The sequence below is a fragment of the Mya arenaria genome, chromosome 11 (assembly GCF_026914265.1).
Source record: "Mya arenaria isolate MELC-2E11 chromosome 11, ASM2691426v1".
In the NCBI taxonomy this organism is placed as follows: domain Eukaryota; kingdom Metazoa; phylum Mollusca; class Bivalvia; order Myida; family Myidae; genus Mya; species Mya arenaria.
The window spans coordinates 24808765-24828363 of NC_069132.1; the positions used below are offsets into that span (position 1 = coordinate 24808765).

At 36.7% G+C, this 19599-nt stretch overlaps 2 protein-coding genes across 2 annotated transcripts in view; both read right to left on the reverse strand.

The window, feature by feature from the left end:
* The window catches only part of LOC128207564 (lysophospholipase-like protein 1), a 220332-nt gene that overhangs the window by 60659 nt on the left and 140074 nt on the right, over positions 1 to 19599 (reverse strand). The gene's annotated exons all lie outside the window — the stretch shown is intronic.
* On the reverse strand, positions 2580 to 4031 carry LOC128208435 (uncharacterized). Its single transcript, XM_052911999.1, has 3 exons — positions 3920 to 4031; positions 3290 to 3568; positions 2580 to 3040 (listed from the first exon to the last, which is right to left on the reverse strand). The coding sequence occupies exons 1-3, from the start codon at positions 4029 to 4031 to the stop codon at positions 2622 to 2624; spliced, it is 810 nt and encodes a 269-aa protein (XP_052767959.1). The 3' UTR covers positions 2580 to 2621.

Genomic DNA, 19599 nt, shown 5'->3' on the forward strand with positions numbered 1-19599 from the left:
GGCGGTCATCGTGACTTTTCACGAACTCTCTGTGTTGGACTTTGTTTTTAAAAAGGTCTACCTCAATAGCAAATCCAAACGTAAAAATAAAAATAAACAGTGTCATGATATATTGCAGAACATGAAAGGTTTACTGCAGATACTGTACTGTCATTCTTTACACGTGATAATTGCAATTTCTTTTTAATATGGAAATTTATAGAGAAAAATCAGATCCTTATTGCAGAAACATATTTCGTTATTCTGATAAATAAATCATGAAAAGATTCAATTATTTAAAAGAAAAGGTCAATTATTCAACTATTTAAAGCGATATTGCAAAAAAATGTTGATTTTCTGAAAATCTTATTGCCTTGATGTTGATATGATAAGGTTATTTTATCACGAATTAAAGACGCTGTTGGTGGGTTAGGAAGAAGAGCTTAAATAAAATTTGATTAATCGACTTAGAACTTTTCTTTGGTACGCAGTGTTAAGCTAAATATAAACCTGCTGGACAATCTGTTTGCAAAGGGAGCGACAGAAGGTTGCAGTAAACAAGAGCACTTCGAATGGATGCTTTCGTTCGTCTATCTTTAGGAATACGAGGTCACCAATGTTGCAAAAAAAAAGAGCAACATCTCTTGAGCGATGTTATTGATTTTGTAACCAAGCATAAACGACCTATATTATTTTCAAAAGTAGCATTATTTCAAAAGTTTTTAATAATCATTTTGTAAATGGATTATCATAGACCGGTGATGGTCGTAGGAAAATATGTAGGGACAGAAATGTTCAACTTGAAGCCAAATTGAATGGCGTATGGATGAAGCAAATCTTGTTGTGAATACTCCTAATGCACCGGTCCGAGTACCATGTTCGTTAGCATGTTGCCCACTACTTCTATACCATTGAAAGTAGTTCAAACTCTCAATTACCTGAGGTAACGACATCACCTGTCGATCCAATGAATCAAGTCTGACGAGCAACTCTTCCAATGTACATAGTCTGGACTTCCTTCCTGTAACACTATCGTTATCGTACTGTATGTATATCAGGCATGAGACCACAGTTTTTATTTTACTATATGTTTCACACTAGCCTGGCTTTCACTTAAAAGCTGAACTCTCACAGATATACCGTTTCTATGTTTTGTCTTGGAAAGTGCAAATTTTGGCGTAAATATCTGTAAACCACCGATAAAAGATTGCTGACAATAGATCAGAGCGCAGATTTTCATATTCCCGTTAGAAAATTAATGTTTTCAGCAGTCTTATATAACTTGTTGCCATGCATTTTCGTAAAAATTGGCTCGTTCCAAGACAAAAAAAATAAATAAAAAAAGTTGTCAAAATGTGTTTTTTTTTCTGTGAGAGTGCAGCTTTAAAGCAGTCCCAATAGAAAAACAAGTAATGGCTGCTGTAGAACAAAGACACAAAATTCATAAGGTTGACAAATGCAGTGTCTCACAAAATTGAGTTGAAATACATGACCCTGAGGTCAAGACATAAAAAGGCTACAAACTACCAAATATTATTTACACAGTTCCACAGGAAATGATTTTTCTAATATTTACTCTGGAGACTATAATTTTTTGCAAAACAGTGTCAAGTTAGAGTTCATTTTGGCGATCTACAGAAATTGGAGCGAGTGCAGCGAGGCCGAAATTAACTAAGTTGTGGCCTCAAGATACTAAGTTGTGGCCTCAAGTTACAAAGTTGTGGCCACAATTTACTAATTTGTGGCCACAATATAAATAAAGTGTTGCGGGTGTCACCTCTGTGCCACCGTATAAATCCACGATTGTCATTGGCCCACAAATATGTGCGAACACCAAGGAATATCAGTTAGCAGGAAACCAGACAACCAAGGTACAATGCAATCAAACTTAGACAACCATTTTAACTTGATCAGTTGATGATTAATTCTAGCAGACGAATATACTTCGTTTTTTTAACATAGTTTAAAAGCTACTGAAACGTTGACCAATTATATGCTCTGAAGATGTTAACACTCACATGTTCCTTTTATAATAACGCCAAGAAACTTGAACAATGTCTGGTTATTGTATAAAGTGTGAATACAAGAGAACCAATCTTGAGAATTAATGCTTCAAATACAACATGCTGTATGGTGAAATTGGAAAATTGAGGAAATTTTAACGCGCAAAATTTCAAATTAAACGCGTAAAGGCTGCGCAAACCCCAGTCACATCTTCATTGGGCACTGAGTTGTTACAACTTAAAAATCAGAATTTTATTGAAATCAACATTTTATAATTATTATTAAACCTCAAAAAAGAAGGGTTGTGTGTGTTTTCCCAAAATAAGTGCATAGTTTTACACAATACAAGAAAAATAAGTTTGACAACACACGTCTTGTTTCTACCATACTACTAGTTTTACTGACTGTCCATTATTAGAACAATGATGTCCAATATTTGAACAATGACTGTTCATTCTTAAAATATTGGACAGTTAGTCGAAATTAAGTACATAACGCAGTCAAATAACCTATATGGCGTACAAAAAGAACAAAGGATGATGACCCAAACATGTTTTAATGCATTGTAAAGGAACTTGTCAAGAACAAAAGACATAATTATAATGGTTTTTGGTGTCACAGATCAAGCTAAACTGAATTTATTCTACTGGCATGAGCAAGTAACCTGAGAAAGAAGAATATCTACTTCCGAAGACGTTTTCATTTGCAAAGTCAAGAGATCGTACCCATATTTCTTCACCAGCGTGGACCATTAGAATCACTGTTTGGGTGGACGCGTCATAAGTGTTAATGGTACCATGGAGCCTCGCTATTTCGTTTCCCTGGTGCATAATTGCAGCGTGAAAGTACTGATTCAAGGGACCGTGAAGGAGACTAGCCGTTATCAAATATAATCCACTTATTGGAGCAATGAAGATGCCATGCAGAGGATGGTAGCCATTGCCCTCGTTTAAGATGACGTTGTCAAATAAGATGTTCTGGTTGACGCCAATGTTTCCCTGGAGAACCATATTTACGGCAGTGAAAGCTACAGGAACTTCCGGCGCATTTCGAATGCCTACAAATAAAAAAGGCTCGTATCCTTCATTCACAATTTTACTGATATATATGCGTAAGGAATTGATTACTGAGAAAATGGTACGTATTCACGGTGATCTGTAATTCAAAATATAGGTCAACCATTTAAGGAGGAGGGTCAAACGGCATTTACAGCTTTAACAATTATGTAAACAGTCAATGTTTAGTCTAGACAAAAACAGACGCTGAGTCTTTTGATCGTATTGCTTAGAGAATGGTAAATACTCACGGTGGATGCCGTCGTTTGCTTTATAATTGACGGACGTATTGGTAAGTTCCTGTGGTTCCCGGCTTGTTTCAAGCACAGCTATCCTCGCTTCTTGTCGACTGAGCTTTTGTAACAACTCAAACTCTTTAGATTCATGACAACGGACGGCTGACTGGAGATCGGTAAGTTTGGTCTCTTGGCGATTAACTGTTGATTGAAGCTCAGATATTGTCCTCGCTTGTTTGTTAATGGTTGTCCGTAGTTTAGACAGAGCAGTTGACACTAGCTCTTCAACGAGAGCTGAAAGAGGACGCTCCGTTTAGGTTATAGTCTACGCATTATACATTAAACTAAATGATTCCAAGGGAGCGATAACTAAAGCTGCAATACTATACATGTTTATTTGTAAATCGTGAACTGTAACAGGCTTATATTTAATCGTTGAAATTCAGGCTAGTATATGTAGTTCTTTAAGTATGACGTCACAGCCCCATTAAAAATCCACTCAGTCTTGTCCGCCATTAACCAAAACAGAGTGACAAATAATGCGGTGTGTAAATTTTCAAGTGGAGAGCTTGCAAGACGAATACAAACAAATAAAGCAATATTTTCAAATCGTTTAAAGGAATCTTTCCGAATCCTAGGACGTACCTTTGATTACAGGATCATTCGACTTGAGATCCTGTGAACTCAGAGCATCGCCAAATCCATTCACCGTATAAATGTTATATAGAGCGAACAAGAAAGCAGGAAAGGCATTCATTGTTTCTGTTTGTTTAACAACAATACACAAGAAAACCGATTGTTCTTATCTGTAAACTCATGCACTTTGTTTTCACAGATTATTCTTATCACTTTATATTAAATCCACCGTTATATTATTCATCTTGTTATCATTTTGCACAGTTATGTGACATAGTTTCAAAGTGTCAAAATTTATTGGTAGATCGGCATACTGCCTTTGACCATTTACATTGCAATCATATATATTTGATGGCCAAGGATTCATATCATACTTACACACATATAAAAAATCTGCATTACCAATGGAACAATTAAATGTTATACATATATCTTACATGTTATGGTGGAATGCAAGATGTAAGGTCACAGGACACCATTTTAACCAATAACATTGATAGCCAGTTTAAATACAATATTTCGTCGAACTATGTGTAACACCGAATTATAATATGATAATGTATAAAATGAAAAAAGGTTCTCTGAGTATAATAATGTATAAAAACATAGTCGGGCAAACTTCTTCAATTGCCTTTCCTTAATAAGAGCTTAGTTTTAGTATACGGTCGTTTATATTAAAACAAATACATAATACTCTATTGACATGACGCAAATATTCCACTCAAATGAACTGAAAGTATTGTATATGTACAATACAAATAGCATAGTCACTCAAAAGTATTCAACAACAATGTTTCAGAACTCGTCAACAGTGTAGAATAATATAGGTTATTATTCCATTGCAAGACAACACAACTAACTTTTCCTTAATCAAAAACTTTTCTCCGCAGCATGGAATGTCATAGTACATCCTACCCTTGGAACTTTAACCTATATATCTTGTGTAAATTGTTGTTCTCCTCCAAATTATAATTTTTCAGACAGTAGACGACGATTGTCTTTGGACAAAATCATTCCGACGGAGGAAAACGAGTGTACAAATTGTATTAAATATGAACAGCTCTGAATGTTCTTCTCCGTGTTTGAAATAGTCGATAGCGATCGGCTTCCATCGAATTATGTACCTATTATCGACGTACGACAACAACTGCCATCCTAGACGTTTACAGCAGACAATAGCGATCGTCTTCCTTCGATTTTTTTAACAGTATCGACAGACGACATCGATTGTGTTCCTCCAAATTATGTTTGCATTAACGACATTCGACAACAATCGTTTACTATGAACAAACTACTGATGGTTTGCAGATGGCCTCTTTATATTTGGTATATGTCCTGTTTCCGATTGTCGTTCGTCGGAACGAACAACGCAAAATATAAGTAGGAGAACAATGTCGTTTGAACGCAAGCAGGTGCACTGTAGTTCGATGTCAAATGGAAAAAACAATGTTTGGTGAATGACAGCGGCTTGTTCGTCTGTGAAGTAAAACCGACAACTAACTATGCCATGATAGATGAATAGTCATGGATGTTGCTTGTTCGGTGGAAAACAATCGTTGTGCTACATAAATTATATCGACAAAAGTAAATCGTTTTCTTCTGTCAGAATTGTGTATAAACAATTGAAAAAACGCTTAATCGGCAACAGACTAGCATTGACTTCCGTCGAAAAGTTCATGAATTGGAGAAAGACAATGATAGGCTGAAGGCAATCGTTGTCTTCCGTCGGAATGCATTCTTCGGTGGGAACCAATCGTTGTCTTCCGTCGGAATGCATTCTTCGGTGGGAACCAATCGTTGTATTCCGTCGTAATGCATTTTTCGGTGGGAGCAAATCGTTGTCTTCCGTCGGAATGCATTCTTCGGTGGGAGCAAATCGTTGTCTTCCGTCGGAATGCATTCTTCAGTGGGAACCAATCGTTGTATTCCGTCGGAATGCATTCTTCGGTGGGAGCCAATCGTTGTTCTCCGTCGAAATGCATTCTTCGGTGGGAATCAATCCTTGTCCACCGTCGGAAATGAGTTGATTGTTGAACAACATTAATTGTCTTCCGTCAGAAAGTTTTTATATTGATTTTATAATGAATTTATATTGAATATTTAGGTAGTCATATTATTGGCGTACTCATCCTTTCCAATTTAAGAAGTAATGATATCCAAAAATTGTACATTTAAGGTAAGTTTCGGGGCTATTAGGCTTGAAGTGTGCTTGTAGTTCATTTAAAATGACTGGTGTTGCTTCAAACTGAAAACAAAAATCATTTAGTTCAATAACTTCCTCATTCAGGCTGTTTACACGGCTCTTTGTAAAAAATAAGTGGTGAAGAAAGGCTAACCTACTTTTATTTTAAACTGTGAACAAGCAGCATGTTCACCTCCGACATCTGAGCGTTTAGTATTTACTTCCTCGAACCTGTCGGGAGCCCTCATAATTGCTCTAGAAGAGGTCACCATGACATTGACCTTTGATCTACTGACCCGAAATTGAGTCAAGTTATGTCAGTGTTTTATTAGCATAACATTTCCTGACAATATGAATTGAGTGAAGTATAACAAAGAAATAAATATGAAATAATTATTGAAACACATGAAAGTATGAATCATACTTATACGGGGCAAATATTTAGACATATTAATTAATTATAATCAATCATTTATTCTACTGGTAGCTAAATCAATATGGTTCATCTATGTGCATAACAAGTGTTAAGGCTCTTTCAAAAGTTAACGAAAAGTGTGACGACGCCCGACAAATCCTAACATGTGTGTGTCTATCATTGTTCGCAGACGACACAACAACTGTTCGGTTAACAATGGACCTTAACGCCAAGGTCCTTTGCTAGTATAAAAAAAACTTTCGGAAATACCACGCTTTAGACGCCATGCTATAACGTATGTGATGGTATAAAACAATAAAACAAGTAATGTCAACATTCGATGATGTTATGGAATGTCAACGTCAACAGTCTAACTCTTTTGTTTAGAAACATATCTATATGAACAGAGAAGTGGCAGGAAAAGCCACAAAGTGCAAGTCTATTACCTCTTTGTAAACTATAATCAGGCTCACTTGAATTTCATCACTAAAATGTGATCACCTTTCAATCCAAGCAAAATAGAGGATGCTTCATCGTCATAACATATCGCATGAGACATTCTTGAAACAATTGTTTGATCTGCAACTACATTTAGTAATTCTTTTCCATCCTTATCGACTTCGATCACTGAATGCGAGACACCCCGACTAACGAATACCTTTCCACTTTGCGATACGCACACACTATTCGGCAATTCTACATCGTCATCATGGATGGCATTCACAACCTTTCCACTCATATTAAGAGTAACCAATCTATTATTTGCGAGGTCGGTCACATAGAGCCTCGAACCGTCTATGCTGATGGCTATGTCATTAACTGTCGAACCACCGCCTGTATCTTTATATATTTCTCTGATGAACTCTCCATCTGTCGTGTACTTAAATAGCGTGTCGCCTGACGTGATATAAATGCGACCTTTCCAGTGCGCGATTCCGAGGCAATCATGTTTGACTCGAAATGATGAATCTCTTTCAAATTTTCCATCATTAACATTGAAAACTTTAATTTCTCCTCCTACAACTGTCACGGCTATTTTGGAATCACTTATGAGACAAACGTTCCATGGTTTATCAACAACAATGCTTCCTTTTGCCAGGATGTTAACATGGTCAATTATCATGAAATCTGCATTCAGAAGTTTTAATTTCCTGTTGCTGTTATCAACGATTGCAAAATGACCGTCTGTCAGTCTCGTTTGGCCAGTAACACAGCATTCTCTTTTGTCATTATCAAGTCGAACATTCTTTGCTTCTGCCAATAAGTTTACCTCTGCAGGTCGCTTTGTATCAGCCATTTTTTGTAAAGTATTTATTTTCTTTTTCAATATTTTTCGAACAAATGTCTTCTTTCGGATTCCCGACACTGCGCCATGATCTATATCTGAAATAAGACATACTTGAAGGTACATGCTGTCAGTATCTCTCTCACACTTTATTTTGTACTATTTCTTTTCGTAAAAAGTGCATTAAACAAACCATAAATAGTCCCTTTTGAGCGATTAAATAACAAGGTTAGTATAAATGCTTTGATTCAAAAGGACCGGAATTTTAATCACTATACTGTGAACGCAATTTGTTGTATGGAAAACACACGGATTTTCACTTTATTCTAAAAGACATTTACTCTTAAAAAGCACAAACCTGTAACAGGTTCGCCACGTGTAGTTTGGCTTGCTCTAAATGACGATATCGGCAGCTGCCCTACAGGAATATGTTGTACATCTTTGCAGGACCTGGTTCAAAATATAAAGACATCTAACTCTCATAAAGGCGAGTGGGAAAGGCGGTCAAACAATTCCTCTGTTGAGAATATATCACCCGTTTATATTATTTACCCAAACGCGAACACTATTTGAGAACAACAACACCAACAACACGACACGACATATTATTGTTTCCAAGAAGGGCTCTATTAACAAACAAATCAAACGTACATACCGATGAACAGTTGTTATGCATACCAAACAGCATATTTCGTTATGATCGACACAGTACATTTTTTTATCCTCGCCTTGGTCATTCGGAACTCCTCGGATGTATGCAGGTACAACTCTTGTAGACATCACAAGCTCTATGGTGAACAATGGGCGGATTGTTCAGAACTTTGTTAAAGTTCACAATGTGACTAACCGTATCGTTGTTAACTTTTAAACGTGTACTATTTGATGATGTGGACAAATATTTAAACATGAAACAGTCGTCTCAAAGCTTGTTAGAAATACAGTAGACCACAAGCGTACCCATGATCTGAAAGTTAACAACGATGGCGTTTGGAACGGTATTGGAGATTGAACGATTTTAGGCTTAAATGTCTTTTCAATGAGTATCTGTGAGTTTATGTTTGATATTAATTAAGAGGTAAGTTTAACAAAGTTTGGAAAAATGATCGTCAAAATATAATCTATGAATGAGTCCCTTTAAAACCCAGATCGCATTGCAGTGTCATATATACTACTCAAAATTTGACAAGGATCACTTGATTAGTTATTTGTAAAACCTTAACCAAATAAGCATGCTTATCTAATTACAAAGCATTAGTTTTATCCCTTCGTAGGCCTCTAGAATGTTCGATGATTTTGAATGTATTGCTACCAGCGCGTGCACGGGCGGCACGGAAAACTGCATACCCACGGAATAAGGCGTTTTGGCGTACATGTAACATCTTAAACATGTGGTCATTTCTTGTTTTTCGCTTCGTGTATTCGATTTTTACTCGGACATTCTACCACATTGTGTTCAAAATGCCAAACAGAAGACGTTTAACTCCTGATGAAATGCATGTTGGCATTGGAATGCTGGTGGCAGGGTTGTCTCAGAGGACTGTGGCAGAACACCTGAATGTGTCACAAAGTGTAGTTTGCAGGATGTGGAATCGTTATCAAACGAGTGGAAATGCTTAACATCGACATGGTGGTTGTCGTGCAAAGGCTACATCTAACGTTCAGGATCGTTACATTGCGGTTTTAGCCAAACGTAACCGCTTTCGTAACACCACTTCGTTACGTAATGACTTCCAGAACGCCACAAACGTAAAAGTTTCAACGCAAACCATCAGAAATCGTTTGCATAGTGCTTGCTTGATAGCACGACGACCGGCAATTCGCATCCCATTGACCCGATACCACATCCAGGAGCATTTGGACTGGGCACGTCAACACGTTGAATGGAAGTTTAAACGAATGGACCACAGTGCTTTTTACAGACGAGTCAAAGTTTTGTATTGACTTTACAGATCGATGTTCCAGAGTGTGGAGGGGACGTCATGAACATTTTGCTCCAGTTTGTGTCGCCGAACATGACCGTTATGGCAAGGGCTCAGTCATGGTATGGGCCGGAATCAGCATGCACGGGAAAACAGTCTAACACGTAATTGAAAACGGTACGTTGACGGCTTTTCGTTATTGTAACGAGATCCTGGACGTTTATGTTCGACCGTATGCAGGTGATATCGGTTCTGATTTCATTCTCATGGATGATAATGCGCGCCCACACAGAGCAAACATCACAAACCAATTTCTGTAAAATGCTACCATCGAGAGAATGGACGAGCCAGCTCGTTCCCCCGACATGAACCCGATCGAGCATGCCTGGGACATGCTTCAGAAAGCTGTTTCTGCTCGTCCGGTCCAGCCAACAACGGTTCCTCAGCTCAAAACAGCGCTTCAGGAGGAATGGGCCAGACTCCCCCAGCAACAGCTCCGGAGGCTTATCAGCAACATGCGGAGGCGATGTCAAGCTGCTTTTGACGCTCGTGGACATCACACACGCTGCTAACATTGGTTTAAGAAAAGTTCAAAGATATTCCGTTGACTTTCCAAATTTGTTGACAACCTGATATACGCCTGCTTTTGACCACTATCATGTTTAGGAGTCCGTTACGCTTGAACGGAATTGGTTTGGTACTGATATCTTATGACATTTGAAACCTGAAACAATACAATTTGATAACATTAAGTGTTGATATATCGTTTTCTTGAAATACGTATGTACTTTATATTAAAAAAAACATGATCCCTATCAAATTTTGAGTAGTATAATATAACTGCTATTGAAATTGCCGTATATCGTTAAAATGCCTTTTGATTGCGCTATCCCACTTTGACTTTCATTTATAGGACACAAAGAGCATAAGTACTGGATTGAAAAGGTAATATTCACCCGCAGGTTCGATTAATATGATTTAAATAGTGCTGTTCGCCCGACATATATACTGCGTACTGAGAATAATCACATTTAAGACTTCTCGACTATTTAGCTTGATGTATGCAGATTACGTTGTAATGTTCTCCAACTGGAGTTAAACATTTCTTTCAGTCAGACATTTGTATGACTATTGCACAAAGTATAGAAAAGATGGCGGGTTACTTAAAACCGTTGCATTTCTCTTTTGAAAACAATATCAAACAAAGCAATATTTACTTGAATAAATATCTTTATTATATTACGAATGTGCGGATTGGGAGGGCTGTTCTCTAGACAATTAAAAACAAGTTTGTTCGAATCTCAATTCATATAATAATAATAATAATAATAATAATAATAATAATAATAATAATAATAATAATACAAATCATTCTTAAGATGATTTTTAAAATGTTTTCATCAAGAAAAAACTAAATTGCCATTTATCTTTTAATAGTACGAATACAAGATCTGTCCAGTATTTAAACACTAGATCTACAAATCGCAAAAACGATATATCGCTATTATAGACCAGTTTATCCTAAATTTAAAAGAGCTTGAGTAAGACTCATATGATACGTGTTAAGATAAAAGAATTATTATATTAAAATTAACTTTATAGCTACTTGGCCACAAGTTCCCCAGTAAAAACAACAACTAAATTATCGCCAATATTATTTTTTTCATCTGTTAGCAAATAACATGCTTTTGTTTTCAACATTGAAGTCAAATGAGTTCAACGTAATTATGTATTAAGATTAATCCGTTTCTCTTGTGCATCTATCAAGTGTAAGCGCTATATTGTGCCTCTTAAAATATGTTCGACATCCCAAATTGGTGCAGCCATTCTTTGAAATTCATCTTATAGATGTGTTTAATAAATACTAATTAATGTAGTAGACTTAAATCATTATTAAGGATGTCAAGTTTCGCGCGTGTCTTAAGATTCGTTTACTGCCACTTATCTGATACACACTCCCTGCGTCAGAGTGTGCGTTGCCAATGTATCAGCAAATGAGGTTGTATTCTAAGTCAGTTAGATTACCTGAAGTAATATCTTAATGATTAAGAAGGGCTCATTTGCTACGCCCACTCCGCCCATTCTTATTCATTAAAATTGACTTATGTCATCTACCTATCACGAAAATTGCATAATTCCAGAAATATACACGTGGGAAAATGTCGTAAATAATTTACGACGTTGCTCACGAAAATTTTCAATCAAGGCTATTGAGTGAAGACAAAAATTATCTAAAAAACATACAGTATATAAAGTTTTTAGAAAGATGTATTACTGTAGAATGGTGTGTACGCCCAACATTTGCCCATGGGGGAGGGTGGGAATATACTCCCATAGAATAACTTGCTCCTGGGGTATTTTTGGACGATTTGACATTGCAATTGAGAAAAATTGGTATTACGGATAATGTGCCAAAAGTTTGCATTACTACGATGAAGCTATTACTAGCATGTGAGAGCATATACGTACTTATAATCGATACTTAATTGAATATTTAAATTCGGGTTAGTAATAAATCTAAGTTTCTTTCAAAACAAATACTGTTAGACTGTCGGAAAACATTTAGTCCGTACGAGTTAAAGTCTCCCGATTTAATTCTAAAAATAATAAAAGATTCAACTATGTGTTTAAAGTTGAAAACTTCAAATATCAGCTGAATTAGGTGTGCGATAGCTTACATTATATGAATAAATTCAGCACTTTATTTTGAACCATGTGTATCCGTGCCAAAGAAAGACCAAAGAGCCAAACTCGAAAAAGACCCACTTAAATCAGACATAAACATGACAATTCCAACATTACGATTCTTCGTAGATGTATATTTTGTTGAAAAAAAAACAACAACAAGAACAGCATACCCAAATCTTCCTAATTTTGTGTTCTTTGTCACTTGTTAACCTAAAAGTTAAAACCCAGACAGAATCGAAATACCCAAAGGGAAAATCAATGTTTGTATTTATTTGACAAAGCTTCAACGGAGGCAAATTTACCCCACCTCCAGACTTTTACTCATGGGGAATATGCGTATATATAAACATGTATATGCCCCTTTGCAAATTTGCACCGAGAGTAAATTCTGTTATATAAAAGGCTTATTAGATTTCACATAATTATTTCTTCTGGTAAAATACTTATCACAATGAAAATGGAAACACAATGGCTATAGAATTATTGACATTCCGGTTTCTTCAGGGTTTTTATTTGGTATTTGAATGTATGTATCTGCATGTATCGTATCGGAAAATATCGCTTTGGCGTGTAGATGTATCGATATGTTTCATATGATGTATCGCATGATGACCTTAATCGTCTCATCGATGGGGAAAATATCGACTCTTTTCAGGAAGAGTTTATAATATCACTTTGTTATATCGCTCAAAATATTATTTAAAAAAAAATCTTAATCAAATTAAGAGAGGTTTTATTTGAATTCAGGCAGCTTTAAGGTATAAAATGATGCTATAATGTTGTCAATTATATGTCTCTTTAATTCTATCAATTGGAACCGTTGTGAGCGTTTTTCCTCTGCGCAACATAACACCGATCTGTGTCGGCAAGTTTAATTTTGGAATATTTTTAAATGGTGTCAAAGTTGCGTGCTTTACGACGAAGAAAAGAAAAACAAGAACTCGCAAACATGGAATTGAGAATGCCACTCTTCGACAGTTGCTTTGACATTGTTCAGGATTACTAAAAAAAATAACAAGGGCGCAAGGAATTAAAAGGCTTTGTATGTATAAGACCTATTACAAAACATCTGAAACTTGTCTTTAAATCAGACACTTTGTTATCAGGTAAGAAGTATACGTTCTCTCATTTACTTTGTAATTTCATTACGTACTTAACAATCTATCTTAATTTTTGATGCAACAAACAATGAGAAACTTACTGACTTTCCTGTTTGCACTTTATATGATTTCTTCAATGAAGGAATTAATTGAAAACATTTGCAAATGCATTGGGTCAAGTGCGATGATTCCAAAATTAAAGGCAGTACTGTTTATTTGCAATATTGTTTGTTTAATTCAGTGTTGTCATTTAGAATTTTATTCTGTAACCAGTTACGTACTATGCGTTTCACCATCGAAAACAGACAAGTCTAAATAGTAATGCCATATCTTCAGCGCTCATTGAAGAGCAATTGTCGAAAACCTTTTCAGAACTAAGAACAACAATTGACAAACTCCGAGCTCCACACATCCGTAATTCACCAAGGGACCGCAAACACCTATTTCCAATCAACCGTCCGTCGTTATGGTGGTAAGGAAATTGAGTTGTTGCAAAAACTCTAGAGTCAAGCCAAGCACCATCGAAAGACCAATACGTCCGTCAGTTTAAAAGCAAATGACGGCATAGACCGTAATTAATAACAATTTTCTAATTAACACGATCAATAGGTTCAAATATTTTGTTTCGTTTACGAGAATCGCCAATGCTTTATTTTCATCACTGTGCCGTCGTCAGTGCTATGGAAGAAGTAACATTGTCAAGAACAAGAGCGCCGCGTCTGTTCCTGTTTTTAAGAGATCAACGGGCATAGCACGAGGATTATCAAAGCCAGAGTTATGTGCCTTGCTAAACATATGCTTTTTGTCTCTTACAACAAGTAAACTGAGGTTCGTCGATTTTTTAGTTAATGCCAAGATTTAACCTTTTGGGACACTTGTTTTCTTTGGAAAAAACAACAGACGAGCGAACACAACTGATAATGGTGTAAAGTTGATATAGGGACAATTTTCAATAACATAACATAACATAATGTTTATTGTACTTAAAGGCCACCAGCCCAGAATACATACAAAAATATTATATTTGATAGTACATTAAAATATACATCAACTATAATTATAGTCATGAATGATTTCATCAATATTAAGACATAATACACAAGTAACACAATGGAAATGAAATGTAATGATATATAAATCGATAGTGCAGATTAATTGTTTCAAAGTATAAGACAATAATATTATATTTATCAGATCATCGTTCAATAATTATGAAAAATAGACTAATCAATAATGCACAATTATATCAATGATTAATTAAAGTAATATTAATATTATGATAATATTATGTGAGTCTGAAATTAAGCATATAATATCCTTATACAATACATAGATAAAAAACAAACAAAAAAAAACGATGATGCGTAGCTTAAAGAAATATTCTTAGTTATTAACAAAGTGTTAACACAAAATTTGAACATTCTTTAAAACGGCATACAAATATTTAAATGTAATTACTCGATTATATATAGTATATATAATATAATATAGAACAATTTGAAAATTGTCGCTATACATGCAATTTACTTTAAACAGGTAATATAATTCTTTGTTTCCTCACTTCAAACGCGCAATATATGTATTTGGCAAGTGAAAATATGTCATTTGTAACATTTGAACACATAATATTATAGAATAATAGTAGGCTAGCATGTGAGCACCAATCTACACGGAAATGCTCTCGCCTCAGTTCATTATAAGCTGGACAAACGAGGAGAAAGTGATATTCGTCTTCAACAACAGTGGCCCCCGATCTTAGACACAGCGGACAGAAACGCAGTTCTCGCACAATGTTCATGTGGCGTCCTTTCTCAATCATTAGGTCATGTCCAGAACATCTAAAATTCGCAAAACACCTCTTTAATGCGTATGATATATTTATAGACAGATAACGTTCTGGATTTAGAAGCGTTTTATAGTGTTTGTAGTGCTCCGATTTAGGTGACGTCATAATGTCTCCATTTAACTTTTGGAGTGCGCAGTCTTTCAGTCTAGTGGTGAATGATTTTATAAACACACAGATTTGTCCAACGTCTTGCGCCAGCCACACGTAACCGAATCCATGTTCAAACAGCACGTTCTTGATGTTAGTTACCCAACTAGTCCGACCAGCAGTGTCTAGGTTATAAAGCATATTATAGCATTGCCTTGGATATCTACTATTTTGCATTTGTAGAATTTTAGCCCAGTATGTCACACAACGCGGAGTATATATTATCGACATTGGAAGTCTCCCACATTCACTTAGGGCGAAGAAGTTCGAAGCCCTTCTGTTTAATCCACTTATTCGCTTACAAAAGTCAATATGCACCTTTTCGATCATATGGCAAAATTGGTACCCCCAAATTTCCGACGAATAACAAAGTATTGGTGAAACCATAGAGTCAAACAGTTTAAATGCCTCTTGAATATGGAATGAGCCGAAGTAACTCTGATATCGAAATATGACTGATATTGCCTTAAGTGCTTGCTTTGAGAGATGGTCCGTGGTCATATTCCAACTGAGTTTCGGTGTAAAGAAGGCACCTAGATATTTGTACGACGGTACCACTTCTAGGCGTATGTCTCTGTAGAACCAACGTTCATATTGCCGAAGAGGCCCGCCATTACGATATACCATCACTTTCGATTTGTCGACGTTAATACTCATACCAGTACTGTCACAAAATGTACTAATGAGATTGATCTGGATTTGCAAGTTACGAGTTGTGTCTGCAAAACTAGCTACATCGTCTGCAAACATGAACGCATATAAATGTCCTGTTACATCAGTGACGTATATTCCGTTGGGTGAATTTTCTCTGAGAAAGTTGACTAGATCATTCATCAGGAGGGAAAAAATTCCAGGCGAAGACACGCATCCCTGTTTTGTGCCGATTTCACAGGGGAAGAACTCTGTAAGACCACTGGAAAGTTTAACACATGATTGAAGTTGTTCGTACATCGACATAAATATATCTGTAAACTTTCCACTGATTCCTGCTCTATGCATGGCTTTCCAGAGTGTCTCGTGCTGGCATCCGTCGAAGGCCTTCAGAAAATCGACGTAAAATACATAAAATCGTCCACCTTTCCTCGATGTATATTTTTGTATTACTGACTGTAAATTAAATATGTTATCTACAGTAGAATACTTCTTCCTAAATCCGGCCTGAGATTCGTCTATAACGTCATTATTTTCACACCATCTCGATAGTCTTTTTGTCAAAATGTTAATGAATATTTTCCCTAAACTATTCGACAAAGTTATGGCCCTGTAGTTATTACATTCGAGCTTTGATCCTTTTTTATGAATAGGGGTAACTATATTTTTACTCCATGCAGATGGAAACACGCCGCTCTCGTATATATTGTTAAACAGCGCAGTTAAGTAAGGTTCAACAATATGTATTGTGCATTTGTACATGCTAATACCGTCTATACCCGACGCACAGTTTCCCCGGAGACTCTTCACACTATTACGCAGTTCAGCCACCGTGATTTGCTCATTTAAGCTATCAGGATTTCTCTCCCTTGTCATGTTTGTCAATATAGAACTATCGCCCAAGTGTTGCGCACGGTTAACTGAAAATAACTCCTTAAAGTAGTTATTCCAGGTTTCATCGGGTATTAAGTCCGTGTTTTCTGTAGATTTTTGTTTTGCCATTTTTATTTTATTCCAGAAGGCCTTTGAATCATTTCTACAGTCAATAAGATCGTTCTTACGCTTATTTTCAAGTGCCCGTTGCTTTGATCTACACATACTTTTAAATACTTGCTTCGATTGTAAATACGTTTGTAAGTCTTGTAATGAGTTCGTTAATCTGTATTTTCTCAAGTGTCTATATCTAGTTTGCTTCGCGTCATTACATTCACTATCCCACCAGTCCGGCTGGGATTGCTTTCGGGTCGAAGTATCTGTATTATATGTGCGACATTTCTTCATACATTCACCAGCACGCTCATATATACTTGTAAAGTCTGATAATTTATCAACAGCATTATCATAAGTCACAGATTGTGAAAATTGGTTGAATTCATCATCGAAACGTGTAAGAAATGTTTGTTTCATAGATTCTTTCCACACATAATGATAAGATGTCTTTAAGGCATTGTTTCGAGACATCTGTTGCTCTGCTTTACACTTAATACGACATGATACCGGAAAGTGATCAGAGAAGTCTTGTGTGCCTACTACGAAGCTTAGTGCGGTTTCAAATAATGGCGAAGAAGCTATAATGTAATCAACGACACTACATCCATTATTAGCCGTACATGTTATTTCACCTTTTTCATCACCATTGGTTCGACCATTCATAATATGTACATCGTGTGTACAACAAAGTTCTGTCAGTGCGATACCAAAGTTATTTACAACAACGTCCTTATTTGATCTTGGTGACGAAAACACATCTGATGGGTAGTCGCATTCACCGAATATAAAATCAACGTCATCCGACGGGATGTAGTCAACGAGGTCGCCGGTTCGAGCGTTTAAATCGCCAGCGATCATATAGTGTGCCGTAGGAAATTCGGACAAAATGGATGTCAACTTATCATTCAGTATGTCAATGCCATTTTCATTTACTGTTTCATAGATTGGTGAACGTTCGGGTGAAACATATGTAAATACAAATACAATGTCATTCTGGAGATATGTTAGTGTTTTCGACAAATGTAGTATCACACAATCTTCAAAGGTTTCGAATATCCGTGTTGTATATTGATCAACCCAGTGTTTCACGAAAACGGTGACGCCCCCGGATCCTCGCCGATTTCTAGTGTCTCTAAACTTATCATAACGAGTGTAGCCGTTAAGGAAACCGTCGAACTCATCAATTTTAGTTTGCCAAGTCTCGTTTAAACACAATATGTCATATTGTTCACAAAACGAAATGAAATTGCCATCAGTCAAATGCTTCTTTAAACCTTGTACATTTAGAGAAGCAATATTAATAACATTGTTTGCAACACTATTTACAAAACAGTTTGTATCTGGGCCTCGGCCTGTCCCCTATTTACGTGAAAGCACAGGTTTCTTTTCTACAAAGTCATATGTATACTCTTCATTGTCTACAACTAGCTTATCTAGTTTAAAGTAGGCTTTCTTGCCATCTTTAATGCAGTCTTGCAGAAACGAGTACAACCCTGTTCGCGCTTTTACAACATTCGCGGGTAGGTCTTCAACCACTCGGCCCTGTATTGCACCGCTTTTACGCTTGGAACGAAACGTCTTCAGAATAAGATCTCTGTGAATTTGCTTGGCAAATTTAACGATTATTGGCCCTTCCGTGTTGGAGTTAACTTTAAATATGTGGCTAATAGAGTCCATCAGCTCTTGCGATAGACCTAATACTTCGGTGATGTATTTTCGGACATTATCGAACGGTTCCTCCGAATCACACGGTATGCTGTAGAACTTGAGATTACTTTTTCGCATTCGTGTCTCTAAGTTGGTTTGGTGTTGTTCGTTTGACACTAATTTGTCCTTAACGGTTTTTAGTTTACCCGATAGATCATTTACTGTTTTATTAAGTGTTTCATTTTGCTCTTTTATTTTCTGATTTTCGAGCTGTACCTCTTTAACAGACTTTTCAAGACCATCAAGTTTACGATTTATAGATTTTATCTCAGAATGTATATCTAGCAATACGGATGCCATATTTACTTTTGGCTGCCCAGTACCATTAAATTGCTCTTCGTCAAAACATGATTCGACCAAAAGCTCGTCAACAATTTCCGAATGAGTAGACGCTGAATGCAGCCACGATGATAACGATGTTTGCGTGTCTGGACGACCCTCGTTGATACGCGGTGACACTTCCGGTTGTGACGCCTGGGGCGCAATGTTGGATGCACGGCGGTCCTCAGCGTGCTGGGACGATCTAGAAGACGATGCACCAGCGGATATCGCCGATGCTGACTGACGCCCGGGTTGCTTACCGCCCGACGCCTGTCGGGAGGTGGACTGCAGGCGGGTGTTGCGCTCTCGTAGTTCGGGACCAGGACCAGGGTTCTGCTCGACACATTAGGCAGCAAGAAGAAGGAATAAGACGATGCGTATGCACAATGAGATATGAGATACTGTTAATGTCTAAATAGGGATTGCCTTGCATCTAAG

Coding starts and splice junctions, on each gene's coding strand:
- LOC128208435 (XM_052911999.1), bottom strand. CDS start 4,031: ATGAATGCCTTTCCTGCTTTCTTGTTCGCTCTATATAACATTTATACG. Junction 3,569..3,919: donor GAATGATCCTGTAATCAAAG/GTACGTCCTAGG, acceptor GTCCTCTTTCAG/CTCTCGTTGAAGAGCTAGTG. Junction 3,041..3,289: donor AGCAAACGACGGCATCCACC/GTGAGTATTTAC, acceptor TTTTATTTGTAG/GCATTCGAAATGCGCCGGAA.